This window comes from Orcinus orca, chromosome 9 (assembly GCF_937001465.1).
Source record: "Orcinus orca chromosome 9, mOrcOrc1.1, whole genome shotgun sequence".
NCBI lineage: Eukaryota > Metazoa > Chordata > Mammalia > Artiodactyla > Delphinidae > Orcinus > Orcinus orca.
The window spans coordinates 31,306,437-31,330,195 of NC_064567.1; the positions used below are offsets into that span (position 1 = coordinate 31,306,437).

The window sequence follows — 23,759 nt, forward strand, 5'->3', positions numbered from 1 at the left end:
GTCAGTGGGAAAGGGAATAGGGTCAGGGAGAAAGAGTGGATACTGCTGAACAATATTACAATCTACTATAATCTACTATAAAACTACAGTCATACTAGGAAAATAATTTAAAAAAAAACCTGGTGTCATGTGAAATTTGGTGAAATCTATAGTGTACGGTGAGTTTTGCATTAAGGTCTGCACAGAACTGAAACAGTAAGCCCAGGAGAAAAACAACAGAAGAAAAAACTTGTTACAGTTTTATTTATTCAACCCAAAGTAAAAGGAAAGTAAACTAACATTTTTATAAGTGACATCTCTTTATCAGGTACTGTGCTGAATAATTTCATTCTCATTTACTTTCACAACAAGTTTTTCAGATGAGGAAACAAGTTCAGAAAGGTTGAGATTCTTGCCCAAGTTCCTATAGTTTGTGTTCCATGATGCTAATCCAGGAATATAGCATTAAGGAAAGTTGAAAAACTAAGGAGCAGAGGGGCTCTGAGTGAGATTGGTGGGCATAGAAATTGACTCTTTGGCAATAGAAGACTAGACAAACACAAAAAGATGGCACCCTCCATCAAAACTGGGAAGGACTTGTTTTATATGGAAATGAGGTTAAAACAAGATGGATCTATAGCCCAGGCAAAGACATGGTCCATGGGTTTCTGGAAGACAGTAGGGTAGCATCAGCACCCAGGACATGGCTGGTGCCAGCAGAGGCTACAGTTGTAGAGAGACAACGAAGGGAACAAATTCAGCAGAGTTTGTGATGGAGCTAAGACAGGGCCACCCCTAGCCCATTAGAAATACCCTTGAAAATTAGAAATGTGCCCTTTCTTCCTTTGGCACAGACCTGTGTCAGAACACATACTTTGGCCAGTACCACCTGCTCCCTCCAAGAGGGTGGCCTTCACAACCTATGGCATCACCCTAGTTTGGTTGGGATGAGAAGGGGAAGGGTAAAGTTTGAGGATTCAATCATAAAGAACGATATTCCTCCAAGCTGTCCACATGAGTGAGAAAAGTAGTCTATTTATATGGCTGCCTAGAGGAAATTTAAATATTCACCTAAAGTTGGGCATATATTAAATAGGTGTTTTCTGTTGTTAAACTTCTTAAGAGTAAATGTGCTCTATTTTAGACATTACCAGACACACTAAAAAGGAATTCTCAATGTAATAGCATTCTAAGATTTTAAATACTTGAGAGAATTAAAAACAATGAGCTGGCAATTAAACGCAAGTCAAATATTGCTGTACTACACCTGCCCTACAACATACTGTTTTAAAGTATGCATTTTCCCCAGATGGACACAAATTCAATTATAAAATATCAAAGTTCTTTCTCTATCCTGTCTGGTTTTTTTTGAGATGTCCCATGTCAAAATTCCATCCAGCCTTCAGGACCTGATTCAAACCCTCTCTTCTCCACCAAGGTTAACCTTGGGTAAGTTTCCATAAATAATCTCTCCGTCCTCTGATTCTTGGGTCCTTGGCTTGTGTATCTATTATGAATTAACTTTTATTATGATGGGTACATTTTGTTTGGAACACCCAGAGAAACTTTACTTATGAAGGCAAGCCCAGCCGAAAGGTTTCTCTTTTATTTTGAATCACCTCTGACCCACCCTAACCTGCTGTAAGTATTAATAGTTTATCACTCCCTCTCCCATGCTAATACTGGGTTGGCCAAAAAGTTCGTTTGGGTTTTCCCATACCATCTTAGGAAAAACCCAAATGAAATTTTTGGCTAACCCAATAGTAAAGGCCTGATCTTCATTAACTTGGAAGTTGACAAAGATTGGGGTGGGGGCCAGACTAAACATTTGTGAGATCATTGAGGGCAGAGGATATAAGACACCTTTTTCTTCTTTGTACCCCAGTACATAATATAGAATTGAGATCAGAGGTTCTCAGCCTGGGCACTGTTGCCATTTGGGACCCGATAAGGACTTGTAGGGGACTGTCCTGTGCATTATGGGCTATTTAGCAGTATTCCTCCATAGTGCTGACAACCAAAATTCTCTCCAGACATTGCCAAATATCCTCTGGGGGACAAAAAGTTGCCACCAGTTGAGAACCACTGATCTAAACCATAGTGAAAATTAAATGTGTGTTGAGTTGCTGTCAGGAATTGTCAGGTTTTTCCTCCACTTTGGCTCTTCCACACCTCCTAGCACTAGTGGGGAGTTCAACAAATATATTTAAATGAATGAATGCTTTAAATACATTGCAAATAATGCACAAAGCTTTCCTCTGAGCCATTAAAAATCGAGTTTATAAGGATGATACATATTCATTTGTTCATGAGAGAGATGGTATGGTATATTGATTAATGCAGCAAATTCTGGAGTCAGACTGGGTAGGTTCAAATCCAGAGTGCAGGGGTTCATATCCCAGCTCTCAGCTTCCTAGCTCAGGAACTTTGAGCAAGTCATTTAACCTTGTTGCACCTCAATATCCTCATCATAAAATGAGGATACAAATAGTACTTACCTCAACCAGACTGTGAAGACTACATGAGTTAAGATACGTGAAATGCTTGGAATAGTGCCTGACACGCTTGAGTTATTATGTATTCAGCAAATTGAATACTTTACTCCAGGCATTTATAAGTGATGGGGATTTAACTATGAACAAAAAGTTCAAGCTCTCATGGAGTTTGCAATCCAAAAGGCAAGGAGGAAAGGGACAGAAAATAAAACACTGTAAGAGATGAACAGCAGGGCAGCCACAGAAGGCTGCGCTGAGGTCCCATGTGAGGCGAGGAAGCTGTCCCAGGAGACAGCTAAAGAAGTCTTCCAGGGAATAGTCCTGAAGCCAGACCATGCTGCATGTGTTTAAGGAATGGCAAGCAGCACAGTGAAAACTGTGAACTATATACTGTGTCTTTAAAAAGAAAAATGCAAAATTATAAATTTCCTCTGAGATAAAAAAAAGCTAAGCAAATTTTAAAAGACTACAAAAACATGCCCCAAATTTGACAAATGTTTTGTTTGAGTGATGAGACTATGGGTGATGCATTTTTTTTCTTTTCTATAATACCCTGGATACATATTAATGTAGTATTTCTAAAAAATCAAAAAGGCTTTATCAATGATGGGCCTTGTAAATGAAACAGAATTTCCATTTACACAGGATTATTTCTATTTTTTCCTCTATTTTGTAGCTGGAATGTTAATTTTTTACTTTATTTGAATGTTCTAATGCGTGCTTAAGACAGTATGTTGCAAAGTTTACTTTTACTAATATCTCATTTAATATTTTGACTAAAAGGTTTTTTTCTGCCCATATGCTTAACACAAATTTCTTTTTTTCAACTGACGGGTCACAATATAGATGTTTGTCTTTTGAAATTTCTTCACATCTTCTAAGGTGAAAATGGCTCTCCATTTACCAAACCTTTCTTCATTGAGTAGTCAGCAAAAATTCTGTGATAGTTCACTTAACTGCTCTTTCAAAATAGACTTTTCTGATCCAAGCAGCAGCAAAGGATTTGTAGAAATGAGGTTACACGTCTGGAAAATAAGTGATATTTTTAATGTCTTCATTTATGTTCAAATATTTTCACTCCTAAGTATATTTCTTAAATTCTATGTCTCAGCTACAACACAATTATAATTTAGCATTGATACTTCTGCATTTTATAGTCATTTTAAAATAAGTTACCCCCTTTGAATCTGACAGAAATATAACTTTTTAAGTTTGCCATGTTTTGCAGTGTCTTCGGATAATTTTCTTGACCTAATATTTCTATTATGCTTTGATACATTATAGTGAAATTTTAAAATTCACTAGAAACTAGAAACATATATTGCCAGGGTAAAAGGATTCAGAGTGGTTTTGTTTGCCCTCAGGAGATACACAAAATGTAGGAGAGGTGTTTCTATAGGTTCTACTGCTTTATTTCCCTAAAGAAATGAAGTATAAAATCACGGAAATTCTTTACTTCGTGTAGCTGTGTGGACATTAAAAAAGAGGCAGACAAGAAGTTGTAGGAGAGGGAGATATGAAGATGTAGATCAAGAGTCCAAAAAGCCAAAGTTTCATGAAAGATTATAAGATTAAGTTTATAAAAGAGAAATTAGGGAAATTCTCTCTTAAATTTACTCACCTAGAATCAATAGGGCCAAGCATTGTTCTAAGTATCATAATTATACATTTGGGGGGATAGAGAGTGTTTGAACAGCTGTGGCATTTAAATGATTTCCTATTCTCATCAGGCTCTCTCTCTCTTTCTTTTTTCTTTTTTACACTATAGGTGAAGTGTAGGGTGGAAGTGTGGTTGCTAGTGAATATAGAGAATAAATGTATGACATTTTAGTTCATCCAACATTTTTTAAATGCCAACATAAGACATATTCACACACATACACAAAAGCTGTGTTTTACAGACCTAAATAACTGTATGTATTTTTTAAAATAAGCACCAAAAATTATTTTAATGCATGGTGTTTTCAAATCTTCCCAAATACTGTTACTTAATTTTAAGTTTTATGTAATGATTAGGTATATATTATATTAACTATTTTCAAATATACTTATGTGAAGTATTTTGAGAATAAAATAAAAAATATACTAATAGTTGTATATCTTGAAAATCTCTATATACATGCAAAAAAGTGTTTTTTATAACTATTCAAGAGACTGAATAAAAATGTCTTAATCATTCAGTATATTTTTACATTACATTTTCATTCAACAGTGTCAGAATATTTTAATCACCAATATTCCTAAGAACGATGCTTAAAAATATTTACCATTAAAAATAGGAGAAAATTTCAAATCTAGATATTATTGGCAAAAGCCGTGTCCCTTCTTAAAAACCAAACAAATAAAAATCAACAAGGAAAACTACTTGTTCATTTTGTATCTTCTTACCTTCCTCCACTTCTTCTGTATCAGATATAGAGTCCAAAGTTGTATTTGTAGAGTTAGATATCTGTTTAACATTCTTCTTTTCATAATTAGCAATTAATTGGTGATACCTATCCACAAAGAGAAAATGTATATGAATTCCAGCATTCATAAATATTCAGTTCAATTCATGATACCTAATTATCAAGTCAAAACTGTAGACATTAGCTAATGCCTTTCCAAGCATATCACACACAGCTGACCTCAAGCCTCCTCTCAAGCCAACTCCATCAATAGACGCCATTTTTATTTCACATACTCCTATTTTCTGGCACTTCTTTTTTTCCTATAACCACAGATAAGCCACTGGCAAGGTAGAAAAAGTGGCTTAAGTTATACTTGGTGTATTAGATTTCTAGGGCTCCCATAACAAAATACCACAGACTGAGTGGCTTAAACAACAGAAATTTATTTACTTGCAGTTCTGGAAGCAGGAAGTCCAAGATCAAGCGTGCCAGTAGGGCTGGTTTCCTATGAGGGCCACAGGAAGGATCTGTCTGTTCCAGGCCTCTCTCCTTGGCTAGTAGATGACTGTCCTCTTGCTGCCTCTTCACATAAATTGTCCCTCTAATCTCCTCTTCTTATAAGGACACCAGTCAAATTGGATGAGGGACCACCCTAATGCACAGTCATTTTTAACATAACAACTCTTTAAAGGCCCTTTCTCCAAATGTAGTTATCCAAAATCTGTGGCACTGTGAGAAAGGACTTTAACATGAATTTGGGGGGAACACAGTTCAGCTCATAACACTTGGGCTTAACAGTAAATTGACAAAGTGAAGACATTTAACTCAGTCTAAGACTGAACCATATCCAGTAAAGAATAAACCTTTTCTCCATGCCTGAAAAGAGCCCATTCTAGCCACTCATTAATAGACATATGATTTCAGAATTTCAGTGAAAGGAATGAGGCAATGTATGGGGTAAAGCTAACTGTAAAATAAATATCTAAATATAATTCCCTCATTTGAGACAGTTTCACTTATTTTTTAAAAACTATGTGTATGAGAAACATATTTATTCTGTTTCCACTCTGAATAAAGCAGTAGACCTTATGTACCAGGAAAGAGAGCTAACAAATGATACTAAAAATAGAGGCTGTGTACTCACTATGGTAGATAGGCAATAGATACTTAACCAACAAAAGTCACAATTACAGAAAGCTTAGTTACCATTACAAGAGAAGGGCAAAAACAAAAAAGAGGATGGGGGCATTAGATTGCAGCTTAAAGTCATTTGCAATTTTTATTATTTGCTGATAGTTTTCACATCCTAAATGTAATTGCTTAGTTATTAGGAAATTACCTCTCTTCCCTTTTACCTCTCTGGAAAAAAGAAAAGTAATATAATGCTCTTAGAATTTTCAACATTGGTGATATTAAAGTAATATTGAGATGATGAAAATTCCATAGTCATTTATTCTTAAATTAGTGATGGAGCAAACTACAAAAAGAATGTTCTAAAAACCACTTAGGGGAGATGAAAGAAGATTGTGAAATTTCCTACTTATCTACCTACCCAATAATAGCTTCATAAGACATATAGATGTAAACAAGTTATTTAGATAAATAAGTACTGTTCTCAGACCAATAAATATATTATTGTACAGGTATATGTGCCTCCTAGTTTCATATATCCAAAGTTTTTAAGTGATGAATGAACAGTTAGGAACCCCTGTTATAAAGCAAATAATCCTTTTTATACTACAGATATTCACCAGTAATTTATCTCTTTATTTTATTTAAATTTTTAAACATATGGTTTGCTTATACCAAGGTAAAACAAAGTGCACATGTCCAATATTGCAAAGATGGAAATACTGTATTCAATTACAGTTGACATGTTTAATAGATTATGAATTCCTTATTTTCTAAAGTTCAATTAAATTAAGACGTTTAAAATAAACATCTGAATGTATATATGAAAATTATTTTACTTTCCCTCTCCCCCTTCTCGTTTTCTCTCCCCGTGATTTTCATATGAAATTAATGATTAAAAGGTATTGTTAAAATGTAAATAAAGTAGATGGAAGAAGAATAAGAAAACAATAAACTAGAAAAAATATCTATGCATAATTTAAAATTGCCCTTAAAATTATAAAGAACATATTCTATATGTTGTTTAAATTCATTAGCTATAAAATAATTTCTGTTCATTGCATCTTATTTCTCATTGACTATGAAAATCAGAAATTCATGTTCATCATGAAAAGTTTTATCTTTTGGGTATAATGAGAATATACTTAAGAATTCTGAAAACTTAAACTATAGTTAGCTAATAACAAATTAACAATGATATTCAAAACAAACAAAATATTTACATTACTAATATGTAAAAACAATGAAAGGGGCTTGTGTGGATTAATCATCTTTTGCCCAACTCTATTGCCCATACATTTATTTTCTTTATTGAGGTGTAGTTGATGTACAATATTATATAAGTTACAGGTGTACAACATAGTGATTCACAATTTTTAAAGGTTATACTCCATTTATAGTTTGTGTAAAATATTGGCTATATTCCCTGTTTTATACAATATATCCTTGTAGCTTATTTATTTTATACACTGTAGTTTGCACCTCTTAATCCCCTACCCGTATCTTGCCTCTGCCCCCTTTCCCCTCCCCACTGGTAACCACTAGTTTTTTCTCTATGTCTGTGAGTCTGTTTCTTTTTTGTTATGTTCACTAGTTTGTTTATAAATTCCACAAATAAGTGATATCATATAGTATTTGTCTCTCTCTGACTTATTTCACTAAGCATAATTCTCTCCAAATCCATCCATGTATTACAAATGGCAAATTTTCATTCATTTTTATGACTGAGTAGTATTCCATTGTGTGTGTGTATATATATATATATACCACTTTTTCTTCATCCAGGTGATATCTTGCTGTGGTTTTTTTCATTTTCATTTGTCTCCAAGTATTTTTTGATTTCCTCTTTGATTTCTTCAGTGCCATTGGTTGTTTAGTAGCATACTGTTTAGCCTCCATGTGTTTGTGTTTTTTGCAGTTTTTTTCTTGTAGTTGATTTCTAGTCTCATAGCATTATGGTGAGAAAAGATTCTTGATATGATTTCAATTTTCTTAAATTTACTGAGGCTTGCTTTGGCCTAGCATATGATCTGTCCTGAAGAATGTTCCATGTGCACTTGAAAAGAACGTGTATTCTGCTGCTTTTGGATGGAATGTTTTTTAGATATCTATTAAGTTGATCTGGTCTAATGTGTCATTTAAGGCTAGTGTTTCCTTATTGATTTTCTGTCTGAATATGATCTGTCCATTGATATAAGTGGGGTGTTAAAGTACCCTACTATTATTGTGTTATGGTTATTTCTTCCTTTATGTCTGTTAATGTTTGCTTTATGTATTTAGGTGCTCCTATGTTGTATGCACATATATTTACTATTATTACATCTTCTTTTTGGATTGATCCCTTGATTTTAATGTAATGTCCTTTTTTGACTCTTGTAACAGTCTTTGTTTTAAAATCCATTTTGTGTGGTATCAGTATTGCTATGCAGCTTTCTTTTGATTTCCATTTGCTGATCTCTACATTTCAAGTGCATTTTAACAACCCTACATTTTTATTCTACTCCCTTCACAATTACTATTTTTGATATCATGTTTTATATTTAATTGTTTTGTGTATCTCTTAACTGCTTATTGTGGATATAGATGATATTACTACTTTTGTCTTTTAACCTTCTTACTAGGTTTGTGCGTGGATGATTTCCTACCTTTCCTGTATGTTTGCCTTTACTGATTTGTTGTTTCCTTTTATAATTTTCATGTTTCTAGTTGTGGCCTTTTCTTTTTTGTTTAGACAAGTTCCTTTAACATTTCTTGCAAAACTGGTTTGGTGGTGCTGAACTCTTTTACCTTTTGCTTCTTTGTAAAACTTTTGTTCTCTCCATCAAATCTGAATGAAGGCCTTGTTTTTCCCTTTCATCACTTTAAATATATTGTGCCACTCCCTTCTAGCCTGCAGAGTTTCTGCTGAAAAGTCAGCTGATAGCCTTATGGGAGTTCCCTTGTATGTAACTTGTTGTTTTTCCCTTGCTGCTTTTAATATTCTCTCTTTATCTTTAGTTTTTGCCATGTTGATTACAGTGTGCCTTGGTGTGTTCCTCTTTGGGTTAATCCATATGGGACTCTCTGCCCTTCCGGGACTTGGAAGCTGTTTCCTTTTCCACGTTAGGGAAGTTTTCAGCTATTAGGTCTTCAGATATATTCTCAGCCCCTTTCTCTCTTCTCCTTCTGGGACCCCTATAATGTGAATATTAGTGTGGTTGATGTTGTCTCAGAGATCTCTTAAACTCTTTTCATTCTTTTTCCTGTTCAGCATCAGTGATTTCTACTACTCTATCTTCCAGCTCACTGATCCATTCCTCTGTATCATTTAGTCTACTGTTGATACCTTCTACTTGATTGTTCGTTTCAGTCATTGTATTCTTCGACTCTGTTTGGCTGTTCTATATTTTCTAACACCTTGTTAAAAACTTCTAAATTCTCAGTCTGTGCATCCGTCTTCTCCTGAGTTCTTTGATCATTGTTACAATCACTACCCTGAACTCTTTCTCGGGTAGATTCCCTATCTACTTCACTTAGTTATTCTGAGATTTTATCTTTTTCGTTCATTTGGAACATGTTCCCTTTTACCTCATTTTGCCTAATTCACTTTTTATTTTTATGTATCTGGTAGGTTGGTTACATTTCCTTGGATAAGTGGCCTTTTTGTAGGCCTGTGCATCCCAGCAGTGCACTCTCCTCTTGTCACCGTAGCTATATGCTCTAGGGGTGCCCCTTATGTGGGCTGTATGTGGCAGGCTGATTTCTATTCTATTGTGGCAGGCTGATTTCTATGGTCAGTCTTGTAGGCTTGGTTGGCCCCTGGTCTGGTTCGTTGCCAGGCCCTGCCCCTCTGGTTGGCAGGGCCAGGTTATGAGGTGGCTGACTATAGAACCCTGGGGGGCCCTGTAGCTAGTGCTGGCTCCCTAGTGGGCAAAGTCAGGGTCCAGAAGACCCTGGTGCTATTGCCTGCCCACTGGTGGATGAAACCAGGTCTTGGGGCTAGTGCAAGCCTACTGCTGGGCAGAGCTGGATCCTGGGGACTGGTTGCAGGTCCCAGGAGTCCCAGAGCTGGTGTCAAATTGCTGGTGGGTGGGGCCACTTCCTGACACAGTTGGCTACAGGGTCCAGGGTGTCTTCAAGCTTGTGTTGGCCTAGTAGTAGGTGGGACCAGGGCCCAGCTGGTCACAGGGCAGGATTTGGCCTGCTGGTGGAGGGGCTGGATTTGTAGGTTGCAGTGCTGTGGTTGTCTTGTGGCTGCTGTCTGCCTGCTGGTGGGTGAGGTTGGTCCCAAGGCTAGAACATGCTTGCTGGTGTGTGGGACCAGGTCCCTGGGCAGGGTCTGGCCTGCTAGTGGTGGGCCAGGTCTACAGGCTACAGGGCTGCAGTTGTCTTGTGGCTGGTGTCTACCCACTAGTGGGTGGAGCTGGGTCCTAGGGTCTCTGGCTGGAGGGCCCTGGGGGTCCCAGGTCTAGTGCCTATGCACCGGAGTGTGGGCCTGGGTTCTGGGCCTTCTGGTGAGCAGGGCCCTGTCAAGGGGCAGCTGTGGGCTCAGGAGGTCTTAAAGTAGCCTGTCTGCTATGGGTTGGGCTGTGTTCCTGCCCAGTTAATTAATTGCTTGACCTGAGGCATCCAGCACTGTTGCCTACAGACTGTTGGGCCAGGGCAGCACTGCATCCTGAGGCCAATAAGCTAGAGGAATGATTCCAGAATGGTGCTTGCCAGCACCAGTGTCCATGTGATAGAACAAGCTCCCAAAATGGCTGCCCCCAGTGTCTGTGTCCCCAGGGTGAACTCTAGTTGCCTCCTGCCTCTCCTGGAGACTCTCCAAGAACAGCAGCTGGTCTGACCCAGGCTCCTTTCAAATTACTGCTTCTGCCCTGGGTCCTGGAGAGTGTGAGACTTTGTGCGCATCCTTTAAGAGAGAAGTCTCTATTCCCCCCAGCCCTCTGGGACTCCTAAAAATAAGCCTTGCTGGCCTTTAAAACCAAATGCTCTGGTGGCTTGTCTTCCTGGTGCAGGACCGCCAGGCTGGGAAGCCCAGTGTTCGGCTTGGACCCCTCATTCCCTTGGGAGAATCTCTGCAATTGTAATTATTCTCCCACTTGTTGGGCACCCACCTGGGGGTATGGGACTTGACTATATCATGATTCTGCCCCTACTACCCATCTAGTTGTGGTTCCTTCTTTACATCTTTAGTTGTAGAAGATCTTTTCTGGTAAATTCCAGTCTTTTTCATCAATGATTGTTTTGTAAATAGTTGTAATTTGGGTATACCCATGAGAGGAGGTGCACTCAGGGTCTTTCTACCCAGCCATCACTGCCAGTCTCCTCTATTGCCCATATGTTTTATTAATGGTATGTCACTAGTTGCTGGAATCCCTGTTCTGGCATACTTCAAATTCCCATGCCACTGGGAATTTATTAATCTGTAGACTCAGCCTACCTGCAGTTCTTATATTGATTAGGTCCTATATTGCTGTTCTTATATTGACAGCGAAAATCAAGCATTCCTGGATCCATGGGTCCAGAGTTCTTCATGTGTTTACCCCTATTGTGTGCTTTGTACTTTGGGGTTCGTGTTTCTTTCCTTATGCTCAAATTCCACACAATTGTTAAAAGATATGCAGTATCACTTACATAGTAAAACCATTGAAAGAAGCATATTCCTCAGCTGTGAATCCATAAATATCTTGACAAGATAGGTTCACCTCTTGCTGAAGAAGAAGACTGACTAAACTTGTTGGTTCATCACTGAGAGCAATCATAAGGGCTGTTCTGGAGCAAGAGATATAAATGTGTCCATTTATGAATCTTAACCATGTCTTGTACTTTTTAAAAAATGAGTCTTCTAAATTTACTGTTTAAATGTATGATCAGGAAAAGAGTTGGGGCAAGAATGTAAAATGTGGGGCAGATCTACTCAAAAAGGTGTGCTAATCACAGATCATATCATGAAGTCTAAAGATAAGAGTCTCTAGGAAGCAGCTAGCTCAGTGGTTTTCAACCCCTGCTCCTGGGAACACTAGTGTTTTCCGGGAGATGTCTCAAAAATTCTATGGAGGGGAGTGTCTGGGACTCTGGGTACCCTATCCCCATTTAACTACGGCATCTGGGATTTAGAGATTGAGTTTCTGTGTAAGATTCTAATGTTAAAAAATAATAATAGCAATAATTACATACCAATCTGGCCCAACTGTTTGATTTTACAGATAAATAGATCCTGGGAATCTAGGTAATTTGTCCAAAATCATATGGCCAAATCTTTTCAGTTTCAAAAATATGTCTCATATATACATATATGATATATATATATAGGCTTACTTCACACTGAGGTCAAGAGCAGCCTGGAGTATTTAAGTAATGAGCACCTAGAATTTAACATATGTGTGCATGTGTATATATTCCTGTTAGATACCTATAGTTATATGCTCTTATTTAACATTAATTATACCTTTGATTCTTATCTGAAGCATTCACATCTGCCCCACTCTTCAGAAGAAATTCTACCATTTCTGCATTATTTTCAGTAATGGCAAGTAAAAGTGGAGTATATCCATCCTGGAAAAATTATTTTAAAATGATTATTTAAAATATTGTACCAACATTCCATGCCTTTTAATTTAAGTTCAATTTAAAAAATAAGTATGCTTATAAGAAACCTCTGTAATAACCTATAATTGAACAGAATCTAAAAAGGAATATATATATGCCTGTCAAAAAATCAAAATAAAATTATAAAAATTATAAAAATAAATAAATAATACTAAAATAAAATATAGTTGGCCAGTCAAAAAATAAAATTGAAGTTTCTGCTTTAGGCTTAATTCAAATTGTGGGCAAGAGCACTCTGGAGTATTTAATTACTGAGCACCTAGAATTTAACATAAGTATTGCAAACCATCAATTCACATTTCGTACTGTTGTTACAGCTGAGTTTCCTAGGGTTTCATTTAAACTTCCAAGGCTGGCACTTATTTTGGCCTGTCATGCAGATAAAGTATCAGTGAACTAAAGTGTTAGGAAGCTTAAAAACATATATTAATCAGTTATCCATAAAGTCTTAATAGGTGACTTGGATTACTTTTAGTATAACAAGTGATTTTCTAATTTTACTCTATTGTAATTATTCACGAGTATACCAATAAAATATAAAAGGACATAGTCTTCATGATTTTTAATCAATGTTCATTTATAAGGAAATCAAGTATTTCTCATGTGATGTACTTCTTTGAACAGTTATAATTGTTAAACCTCATGTTGCTTTGGAGGTCAAGATTATAATATGAAATGAAATGGAGAAAGGTTTTTTTAAAAAGGAAAACCTTATCAGTATTTGATAATCTCATCCTCCTTCTCCTTCTCCCTAATTTCATTTTGTAAAATTCATGTTTTATATAACATGTGTCTCAACAGATATAAATTATATGCAATGAATACCTTCTTTTACTGCTTTCTAAAATATAATGTATTGTTTTTAATAGAAGACTACCTTATTTTGAGCTTCAAGATTAGCTTTGTGTTCAAGCAGTTTTGCAACTAATGAGTCACTTTGATGACAAGCAGCATAATGAAGAGCAGTATTGCCATATAAATCCACCAGGTTTGGGTCTGCGCCATGTTCTAGAAGAATAGTAACACAACTCTCCTTGTCACACTGTACTGCCTGTCAGTACAAAAAGAATAGACGGCTAACCAATTTACTATTTAGGATCTGATATATTAAACTAATGTTTAATACTATGTTTTAAAATATGAAATATAACAAAGGTTAACTAGGAGAAGAACTCAAATGTAATTCAATTGAAAAGGAAAAATCAGCACACCTTAGTCAATGGAGATCTGTTTTCACCATCCCAGACATTTACTTTGCACTGTTTCTCAATTAAGAGAGATACAATATTTGAATATCCATTAGCACAGGCCAGGTGCAAAGCTGTTCTGTATCAATATAATGAAACACAAAGTTACAGATAAGTCTTACTTTGAGAAGTTATCTGCTATGCCCAAGAACATGCCAGATCATATATTATTAAGGTATTTGCTTTGTGTACTTATTTATATTTACACAAAATTTAATTAATTATAATTGCTTTTTACTGAATTAAAAGAGCTGTGCAAATGCCTGAAGATCAAATATTTAACTGGTTTCACTTCAAAGAAAATGTAACTATGCATTAAACAATAGGTTTTTTTCAAACAGCAAAATGGAGTATGAGCCTTGGAGAATGATAAAATTAGACATCCAATTATGTCTAGAAATGATCTCCAAAACCTAGGATACATGTGCCAGATAACAGGAGGAAAAGACATTGCCTATGTTTGCCTATTGCATGGCATACTACACCTAAGTGTGTGTGTTTCTCTTTGCTCAGCTATTAAAGCGGTAATTTGCATCTAAGAAGTGCACACAAAGGTGAAAGCCTAAGTACTCTTTAAGTTGTAGATCCCAACCTAATTTTCAGTTATTAAAATAATTTCTACTTCTCAAAGAACCATATTCTATGTAGCCTCCCAGAAACCAATCATATAGTCATGAGGTATGACAGATACTAATGAGCTCCATTTAAACTTTGTAGCTTTTAGCCTGAACTAACCCTCAACAAACTTTTATTTATTTGTGAAGGTGATGTCTTTATATCCTTATTTTAAGATAATTTCATAATACAAAGTCTATATACAGGTAGCCCAGGTCCCGAACAAAAGATTTTAGATGCCATTTTCCCACTTCATTTTAGGTCCTCAGAAGTACTTTATGGGTACCTAAACAGAACTGTTATTGATACTAAGAGTAGCAAAATGTAGCCCACAAGGACTTGAAAATAAGGTAACTTTCAAAGAACAAGGCTCATAAAATCCAAACATGATGATATAACTTACCATTTATGGCAGTAAACCCAAAAAATATAAAAATAATTTTGAACAATTTGGAAATACGAAAACTCCAATCAAGTTTACCTGAATATAATCTCTGGAAGGCAAGACTGTAACTATAATTCAAAAAACCAGAAACCTAACCAATTATGTCATTCTCTCTGAAGAAAGACTGTACTCAGAAAGAGGATGGTCAGCTAAGTGATAGACTGAAGCCAGAAGTTATCCATGATTAACATCCTTCATGGTAAAGAATATATGAATTTAAGGAGCCCATACTTCCCAGTCATTGGAAAGGAATACTTTGTTTTTCTGTAGAACAAAAATGATTCCTCAGACATCATGGTCTAGATGAAATATCCCTCAAAATGATCTACCTTGTTTTGCCACGATTCCATCCTTACCAAACAAACTTCTGATAACTAATTTGGTTTCTCAGAAATTGTGACACAGGAAAAGCACTGATTAGCCTTTTTGTTGACATCCATAATTTGGCTTAAAGGTAAATTTCCTTATGTAATAGGAAGTTTCTCCAGTCTTCAACCTGAACATATGGGGCCGAAAGGCTTTAAGCTGACCTAAAATAAATACTTGCAGTAGCATAGCAAATCCTAAAAAACATTTTGATCCATCCCCTTCACCCACTGTTATATATATCTCAAAATTTTAGTCTCAAGGAACGTAGGTGGCTTTTACTCAATCTTTAGATATAATTCTCTTTCCGACTCCAGTTTCCTTTTTTCATTAAAACAAACAAACAAAAACCAAAAAGCAAAAACAAAACCAATTTCTCTTTCTCTGAGAGAAAGTAATTGGCATTTGAGTAATTCCCCGGAGGTGTTCCAGAAGTGGCTACTGCGTGGCTGCTGCACGCCTGCTGAATATTTCACTCTTCCAATTGAAGTCTAAACCCTATGTGACAGGGAGACCTTCAAGATGGTGAAGGAATAAGACGGGGAGATCACCTTCCTCCCCACAGATACGTCAAAAATACATCTACATGTGGAACAACTCCTACAGAACACCTACTGAATGCTGGCAGAAGGCCTCAGACTTCCCAAAAGGCAAGAAACTCCCCACGTACCTGGGTAGGGCAAAAGAAAAAAGAAAAAACAGAGAAAAAAGAATAGGGATGGGACCTGCACCAGTGGGAGGGAGCTGTGAAGGAGGAAAAGTTTCCCCTTCACTGGTGGAGATGGGGAGTGGGTGGGGGATAAGCTTTGGAGCCATGGAGGAGAGCACAGCAACAGAGGTGCAGAGGGCAAAGCAGAGAGATTCCCATGCAAAGGATTGGTGACAACAAACACTCAACAGCCTAAGAATATTGCCTGCTCACCTGCTGGGGCTGGGAGCTGAGGCTCAGGCTTCAGCGGTCAGATCCCAGGGAGAGGACTGGGGTTGGCTGAGTGAACACAGCCTTACGGGGGTTAGTGTGCCACAGCTAGCCGGGAGGGAGTCCGGGAAAAACTCTGGACATGCCTAAGAGGCAAGAGACCATTTGTTGTGGTGCACGAGGAGAGGGGATTCAGAGCACGGCCTAAATGAGCTCCAGAGACGGGCATGAGCCGTGGCTATCAGCGAGGACAACAGAGATGGGCATGAGACACTAAGGCTGCTACTGCAGCCACCAAGAAGCCTGTATGCAAGCACAGGTCACTATCCACACCTCCCCCGTGACAGCCTGTGCAGCCTGCCACTGCCAGGGTCCCGGGATCTAGGGACAACTTCCCCGGGAGAACACACGGCGGCCTCAGGCTGTTGCAATTATCATGCTGACCTCTGCAGCCACGGGCTCACTCCACATTCGGTACCCCTCCCTCTCCCCGGCCTGAGCCAGAGCCCCCTAATCAACTGCTTCCTTAACCCCGTCCTGTCTGGGCGGGGAACAGACACCCTCAGGTGACCTACGTGCAGAGGCAGGGCCAAATCCAAAGCTGAACCCGAGGAGCTGTGCAAACAAAAAGAGAAAGGGAAATTTCTCCCAGCAGCCTCAGGAGCAGCGGATTAAATCTCCACAATCAACTTGATGTACCCTGCATCTGTGGAATACCTGAATAGACAACGAATTATCCCAAAATTGAGGCGGTGGACTTTGGGAGCAACTGTAGACTTTGGGTTTGCAATCTGCATCTAATTTGTTTATGGTTTTATGTTTATCTTAGTTTAGTATTTAGAGCTTATTATCATTGGTAGATTTGTTTATTGATTTGGTTGCTCTTCTCCTGTTTTTATATATATATATATATATATTTTCCTCTTTCTCTTTTTGTGAGTGTGTATGTGTATGCTTCTCTGTGTGATTTTCTCTGTATAGCTTTGTTTTGCCATTGTCCTAAGGTTCTGTCTGTCCATTTTTGTTTGTTTTTTTAGTATACTATTTAGTACTTGTTATCATTGGTGGATTTGTTTTTTGTTTTTGTTGCTCTCTTCTTTCTTTCTTTCTTTTCTTTTCTTATTTTTTTATTTTTAAAAATTTATTTTTGTTATTTTATTGTATTTTACTTTATTATTTTTTCCTTTTTTTCTTTATTTTTTCTCCCTTTTCTTCTGAGCCATGTGGCTGACAGTATCTTGGTGCTCCAGCCAGGTATCAGGCCTGAGCCTCTAAGTGGGAGACCTGAGTTCAGGACATTAGTCCACCAGAGACCTGGCCTCACATAACATCAAATGGCAAAAGCTCTCCCAGAGATCTCCATCTCAACACTAAGACCCAGCTCAACTCAACAACAAGCAGGCTACAGTGCTGGATACCCTATGCCAAACAACCAGCAAGACAGGAACACAACCCCACCCATTAGCAGAGAGGCTGCCCAAAATCATAATAAGTTCACAGACACTCCAAAACACACCACCGGACGTGGTCCTGCCCACCAGAAAGGCAAGATCCAGCTTCATCCACCAGAACACAAGCACCAGTTCCCTCCACCAGGAGGCCTACACAACCCACTGAACCAACCTTACCCACTGGAGACAGAAACCAAAACCAACGGAAACTACAAACGTGCAGCCTGTGAAAAAGGGACCCCAAACACAGTAAGTTAAGCAAAATGAGAAGACAGAGAAATACGCAGCAGATGAAGGAACAGGGTAAAAACCCACCAGACCTAACAAATGAAGAGGAAATAGGCAGTCTGCCTGAAAAATAATTCAGAATAATGATAGTAAAGATGATCCAAAATCTTGGAAACAGAATGGAGAAAATACAAGAAATGTTTAACAAGGACCTAGAAGAGTAGGTCCTTTGAGTAGTATGACTGAAAGTGTTCATTTGGAATTGAGCCTTCACCTACAAGGCAACCTACCAATCTGAGGGACTTTTTAAATAAAAACCATAAAAGTAATTTAATTTTATACCTAGGAGAGATATTAGACATCTTCAATTCACTTTCAAACTCATTAGGCACAGAACTCAAAATAAAAACATAAATATTAGCTAAATAAGCAAAGCACATTAACAGGGAGCTCCTCTGGTTTAATAAGAAATAGTCTTCAATGGGGCTTTGCAGATCTTGGTTTAAAAAACATCTATCTAGTAATAGTTCTGATTTGACAAGATGAGGAGATTTAGGGTCAAGGTCATACAAATGCAGGGAAGGCCTCAAATTCAGATTTTTATTCCAAAAACAGTGTTATTCCTACTGGGCCACTATGGCCTTCAAAACAACCTGCTCATTAACTGTCATGGTGTTTCTCCCATTCTCTCCTAACCAGAAATTTCCACTTTTATTATCATTATTTTTACTAGAAAACATATTTAGAATATTATTTCAATAAGGCCATTATTTATATGTACATATACTTACATGAGGCATCAGGGACATTTGCACAATGCTTCTAAAATGAGTTTATGCAGCCCTCAATAAAACACTATAATTCACCTTTTAAAATATTCAAATAACACAAAACAGAAGTCTCCCATAACCGTTCTCACTCTACCTACTTCCTCTGCCCAAATCTCATCTCCTCTTCAGAAATAGTGTTTTAACTTTAGTATGCATCCTCTCAGATTTTATCCCATTCTCAGTCTTTCTACACACACACACGCAAATATTCAAATAGAATATAGAGTTTGAGACTTTTTTATTCAGCTTTATTGAGGTATAATTTATAAAAAATTTAAGTGTACAGTTTTATGAGTTTTTTCCAATATATAGTCATATAACTGCCACCATAAACATAATAAAGAACATTTCTATCACTCTAAAAAGTTTCCTCATATCCCTTCACAATCAATCCCCCTTCCTCCAGTCCCCATATGAAACACCTGGTAACTACTAATTTGCTTTCTTTGGCTATAATTTTGCCTTTCTAGAATTTCATATAAAAGGAGTCACTTGATATATAATCTTTTGTATCTAGTTTCTTTGACTTAGCAGGACACTTTCGAGATTCATCCATGTTGTTGCATGTATCAGTAATTTCATTTCTTTTATTAATAAGAGATATCATTTTATTGCTGAGTAATATCTTTAAATTATCATATTTATCTATGTATGTATATATATATGTATTCATTCATCAAAAAATATTAATTCAGCACTTACTATGGCTAGGCAAGGTTCTAGGTGATGAAGATACAGCAGCAAATAAAACAAAAATACCTGACCTTATGGATCATACATGGCTAGTGGAAGAGGTCAACGAAAAAACTTAAAATACAAGGTACAACAGACAGTATTAAGTGCTAAAGAGAAAAATCAGGCAAGGAAGAGGAACAGAAAATGTCAGCATAGAGAGGGGGTGCAATTGTTGGAAGAGTAGCCAGGGAAGCTCTCACTGATAAGATGACAAACACCTGAAGGAAGTGAGACCAAGCCATGTGGATATCTGGGTGGGGAAGCACTCCAGGCAAAGGACCCAGCAAGTCCAAAGGCCCTAACTGCATGTCTGGCATTTCTGTGGACACTAAAAAGACCAGGGTAACTGGAGATGAATGAAAGGGAGAGTTGTAGGAGCTAAGATCAGAGAGATAACAGGGAGGGGGGTGAAGGTTGTGTAGGGTTGTATCAGCCTTTGGAAGGACTTTGGCTTTTACCCCTAATGAGATGGAAATCCAGTGGATGTTGTTAAGACAAGGAAGGACATCACTTGACATACATTTTAGAGGATCATTCTGGCTAATGTGTGGAGAATAAATTGGAAAGGTTAAAAGACAGAAAACTACCTGGGAGGCCACTGCAGTAATTCTCATTAAGATATGATGGTGGCTTTGACTACAGTGGTACCTTGGAAGGTGGCAAGAAATGGCTGGATTTTAAACATGTTTTGAAGGTAGAACCAAAAAGATTTACTGTTGAATGAGATGAAGGATGTGAAAGAATGAGAGTAGTCAAGAATGACTCTAGGGGTTCTGGCCTAAACAACTGAAAGAAAGGATTTGGCATTTATAGAAAGAGAAGAGCAGATCTGAGGAGGAATAACAGGAGCGCAGTATGCGGATGTTTGAGATTCCTAAGCAGTGATGGGGTGGAGCTAGCGGCTCTCACAAGCCCATTGTTAAATTTTCAGGAATTATTCGAGCCACTTGACATTACATTGGTAGGTGGAAATCAGGGGTTCTCTTCCCTTCTCCCCACCCCCACTCAAGAGCCTGTTATATAACATTTACCAGCACACCACAGCCTGTTAGATATACAAGTGATAGTGTAGGCATTTGTATATATATGAGTCTAGAGTTCAGGGGAGAGGTCTAGCTGGAGATTAAAAGTTGGAAGGCATTGGAATACAGTTACAGACGATCTCTCTTCATCAGGCAAGTGAGGATTAAATGAGAGAGACAGAGAGAGAATTATTTCGAGGTCTGAGCCCTCAAATATTTACCAATCAGGAAGATGAAGAGAAAGCAGCAAAGAAGTCTGAAAAGAACTGTCCACAGAAGTAGAAGAAATGCCAGGTGAACCAAGTGTTCTGAAAGACAAGACGATATGTCAAATACTACTGCTAGGAAAGTAAGAGACTTGACTGAGATGCCTGCCAGGTACGACTGAGAATTGACCACTGAATAAAGTCATGTTGACGTTATTGATGACCCTGTAAAGAAATTCAGAGGAGTGGTGTAGGATAAAAGTCAGAAAAATTATTGAATAGATAACTCTGATTTTATTAAAAGAGGAGGTAAAACTATGAGCAAGTGGACACAGATCCTCTAATCATAGTTTCCAGTTGCCCTTTTACAATGAAAGATGACGCTTTATATACCCTATGACCTGAAAACTCCCCACAAGATTTTAAGGTAGGCACATATAGTACATATTTTCTGTTATTAATGCCAAATACATAACCTCTTCATTTCTTAACATATAAAATTAATTTTGTTTTTGCAGTAAGTGGTTGTTGATGAGCTTTTTGAAGATACTCTACAACTGAAAAAAATTTTTCATAGGAGATCCACATTAAAAAGTTAATTGTTTTGCTCTTTCAAAGTCTTAAAATCTTAATAATCACTGTTCTGGGAAGTCGCCTCTACTCTTTTCCTATTAGTACATTAGGAATACGGAAAATCTTAGTGGCTGGGGACAGTATATACCAAAGAAGAAAAACCATAGCATGAGGAAAGGGTGAATTGCCCAGTGGAGGTTAAGGCAGTGGGAGGAGTGGAGGGAATTGGGAAGGACCCAAATGCCCTCAAATATCCAGGTGAACATTTCTAAAACTAAGCAGCTGAAAGTTGGGGGTATGACCCTCTGCCAGTGGTTCCCAGACCTCTCCACTATGGGAAACTTAGAGTGACAACCAGTGGGGTAGTCCAGACAAGTCCTGTTTCTGGTTAGAGGACCCAGTGACCCCAGCTTCCCCTCCATGCTTCCCTTCATCACTCTGGTCACCTGTGTTCTCTGTCCCGCATGTTCACATCATGTTTCTTGAGCTGAAGATACTCCTTCACCTTCTCTAAATCCCCAACCGAGGCAGCTTTGTGAAGTTTCTTTAAATCCTTATCTCTAAGGTTGTAGCCTGGCTGGGCTGGAGGACCGATACTGGCTGGCCTGCCTATGGGCAGGTGTGAGCAAGAACTGTGGGGCTCATCCTTCCTTCTCCATAATGTGAAAAGCTTCTTCATGGCGGCACAGGAAGCAGTCCTTCAGTTGGACCAGGATGTCCCTGGAGCTCCTAACTGCCCCACCTGCCTCTCCACCATGGCCCTCTGGCTCGCGGGCCCCTCTGGCCAGGTAGGTCCTCCCCGCAGTGCTGGAGTCAAAGCCAGCTAGAGACCGGAAGTGGGCCAAAGATCAGAACCTGTGTGGGCGGCTTTTTCCAGTTGCCTAGCAACGCCCAGGGCCTCTGGCACCCGAGGTTGGGACCCAGCCCCCCGGTTGCCCAGATACAGATTCTTCAGTCAAGATCTTAGATTAACTGCTAACACTCTCAGTCTTCCTATTAGATCCAGCATCTTTGGGTAGAAACCTATCAACTTTCTTACAAATACCCCTTTCCCTTCAAGGATAGACCTAGTAGCTTGAACTCTTACAAACCAAGATTTACCCTCCTCCTGGTAGTTATGAACCTCCTCCAGTGATCTTGCCTCCAGCCTACTCCCTGCCTCTCACCAACATGGTTCACAAGGCGCAACTCGCTTTTAACAATAACTGAGATCCCTTCATAATCTCAATTTCAAACATACTTTTGAATACCATCTCTCATATTTTAGCTCACTCTCTCATCACAAAACTCCAAAAATCCTTCTAACTCATTGCACCTACAGTCCATTAATTCTGCCACATTTCACTGACCTTCACCACCCCACTCTGTGTTCTCACTTCCCTACTTAAGTAGGTTAAGTTCCATGGTTAATCATTATCACTCTCATGCATATACCTTCAGCATGTTTACCCCCATTCCTTTTCTTACTTGTCCACCTAAACCACAGAACTGGTTAAATCTAAAACTCCCATCTAAACATGTCTGCCCTAAGCCACTGGTTGTGACTAAAGGAAAAAACAAATCCATGCTGTCTTTTCTCACTTTCAGTTCATGAAAACCCACCTGAAATGGATTGGTATGCTTCCCAGCAATCCTTAGATACTTGCCTGATCCATTCACACTTATACTTTCCTTGAACACTTCATATATTCTCTTTTTGAATTCATTCTCAGCTGATGACCTGGCTTCCTGATCCATTGAGAAAAGTGAGTTAATCAGAAGAGAAATTCTGCAGGCTACCAGGACATCTACCCACCTATCGACACCTTGCCAAAAAATATTTTACCTTCTCTCTTGTTCATGTTGATATCCATGTTCTAGCAAAGGCCAGCACTTCGCTTACATACTAGAAGCCCATCCTCTGTATTGCTTCAGCAACCCCCCTCCCCTGCTTTCTCGCGTGTCGTTAAAGTTTCCCTCTCTGATGACATTCTTATTAACATAAATACATGCTAGTGTTTGTCCATCCTAAAACAAACAAACTGACCCACCTCCCCCTGCAACCATTGCCTCATTTCTTTCCTTTACAGCAAAAAGACTTAGAATTGTCTATAATCTTGTAATCTCTGTCTACATTCTTCTGTTCTCACTTAAGTTCCCATCATTACCCTGTTTTCCCATTTCTCTCAATCCACACTGCTTTAAGTACGATTGACCATGATCTCCAATTGCCATTTCTCAGTTTTCATGTTAATCATGTTAATCTATTGCTTGCTCCTTGAAACACTTTCTTCACTTGGCTTCCAAGACGTCATGCTTCCCTGGTTTCATTCCTTCCCTCCTAACCATTCCTCTTCAGTCTATTTCGGAGACCCCCAGGATCAGTCCATGATTAGCTTCATTTTCCCCCCAAATCCTTGGAGTCATCCTTGAATCTTATCTTGTACACCTACATTTAAACTGCCAGCAAATTCTGTCAATTCTAACTACAGAATATATCCAGAATCCATTTGATTTCTTCCCCTATCCATATTCCCTTCTGGGTGATCTCATTCAG

General features: G+C 38.2%; 1 protein-coding gene across 1 annotated transcript; it reads right to left on the reverse strand.

Moving 5' to 3' along the window:
- Positions 1-303: 303 nt before the first annotated feature.
- On the reverse strand, positions 304-22,016 carry ANKRD7 (ankyrin repeat domain 7). The gene is made up of 7 exons (XM_049715059.1): positions 21,670-22,016; positions 13,798-13,912; positions 13,464-13,637; positions 12,426-12,532; positions 11,612-11,749; positions 4,863-4,969; positions 304-425 (listed from the first exon to the last, which is right to left on the reverse strand). Exons 1-7 carry the CDS (start codon positions 21,900-21,902, stop codon positions 304-306), a joined length of 996 nt encoding a protein of 331 aa, XP_049571016.1. The 5' UTR covers positions 21,903-22,016.
- Between the last annotated feature and the right edge of the window lie 1,743 nt (positions 22,017-23,759).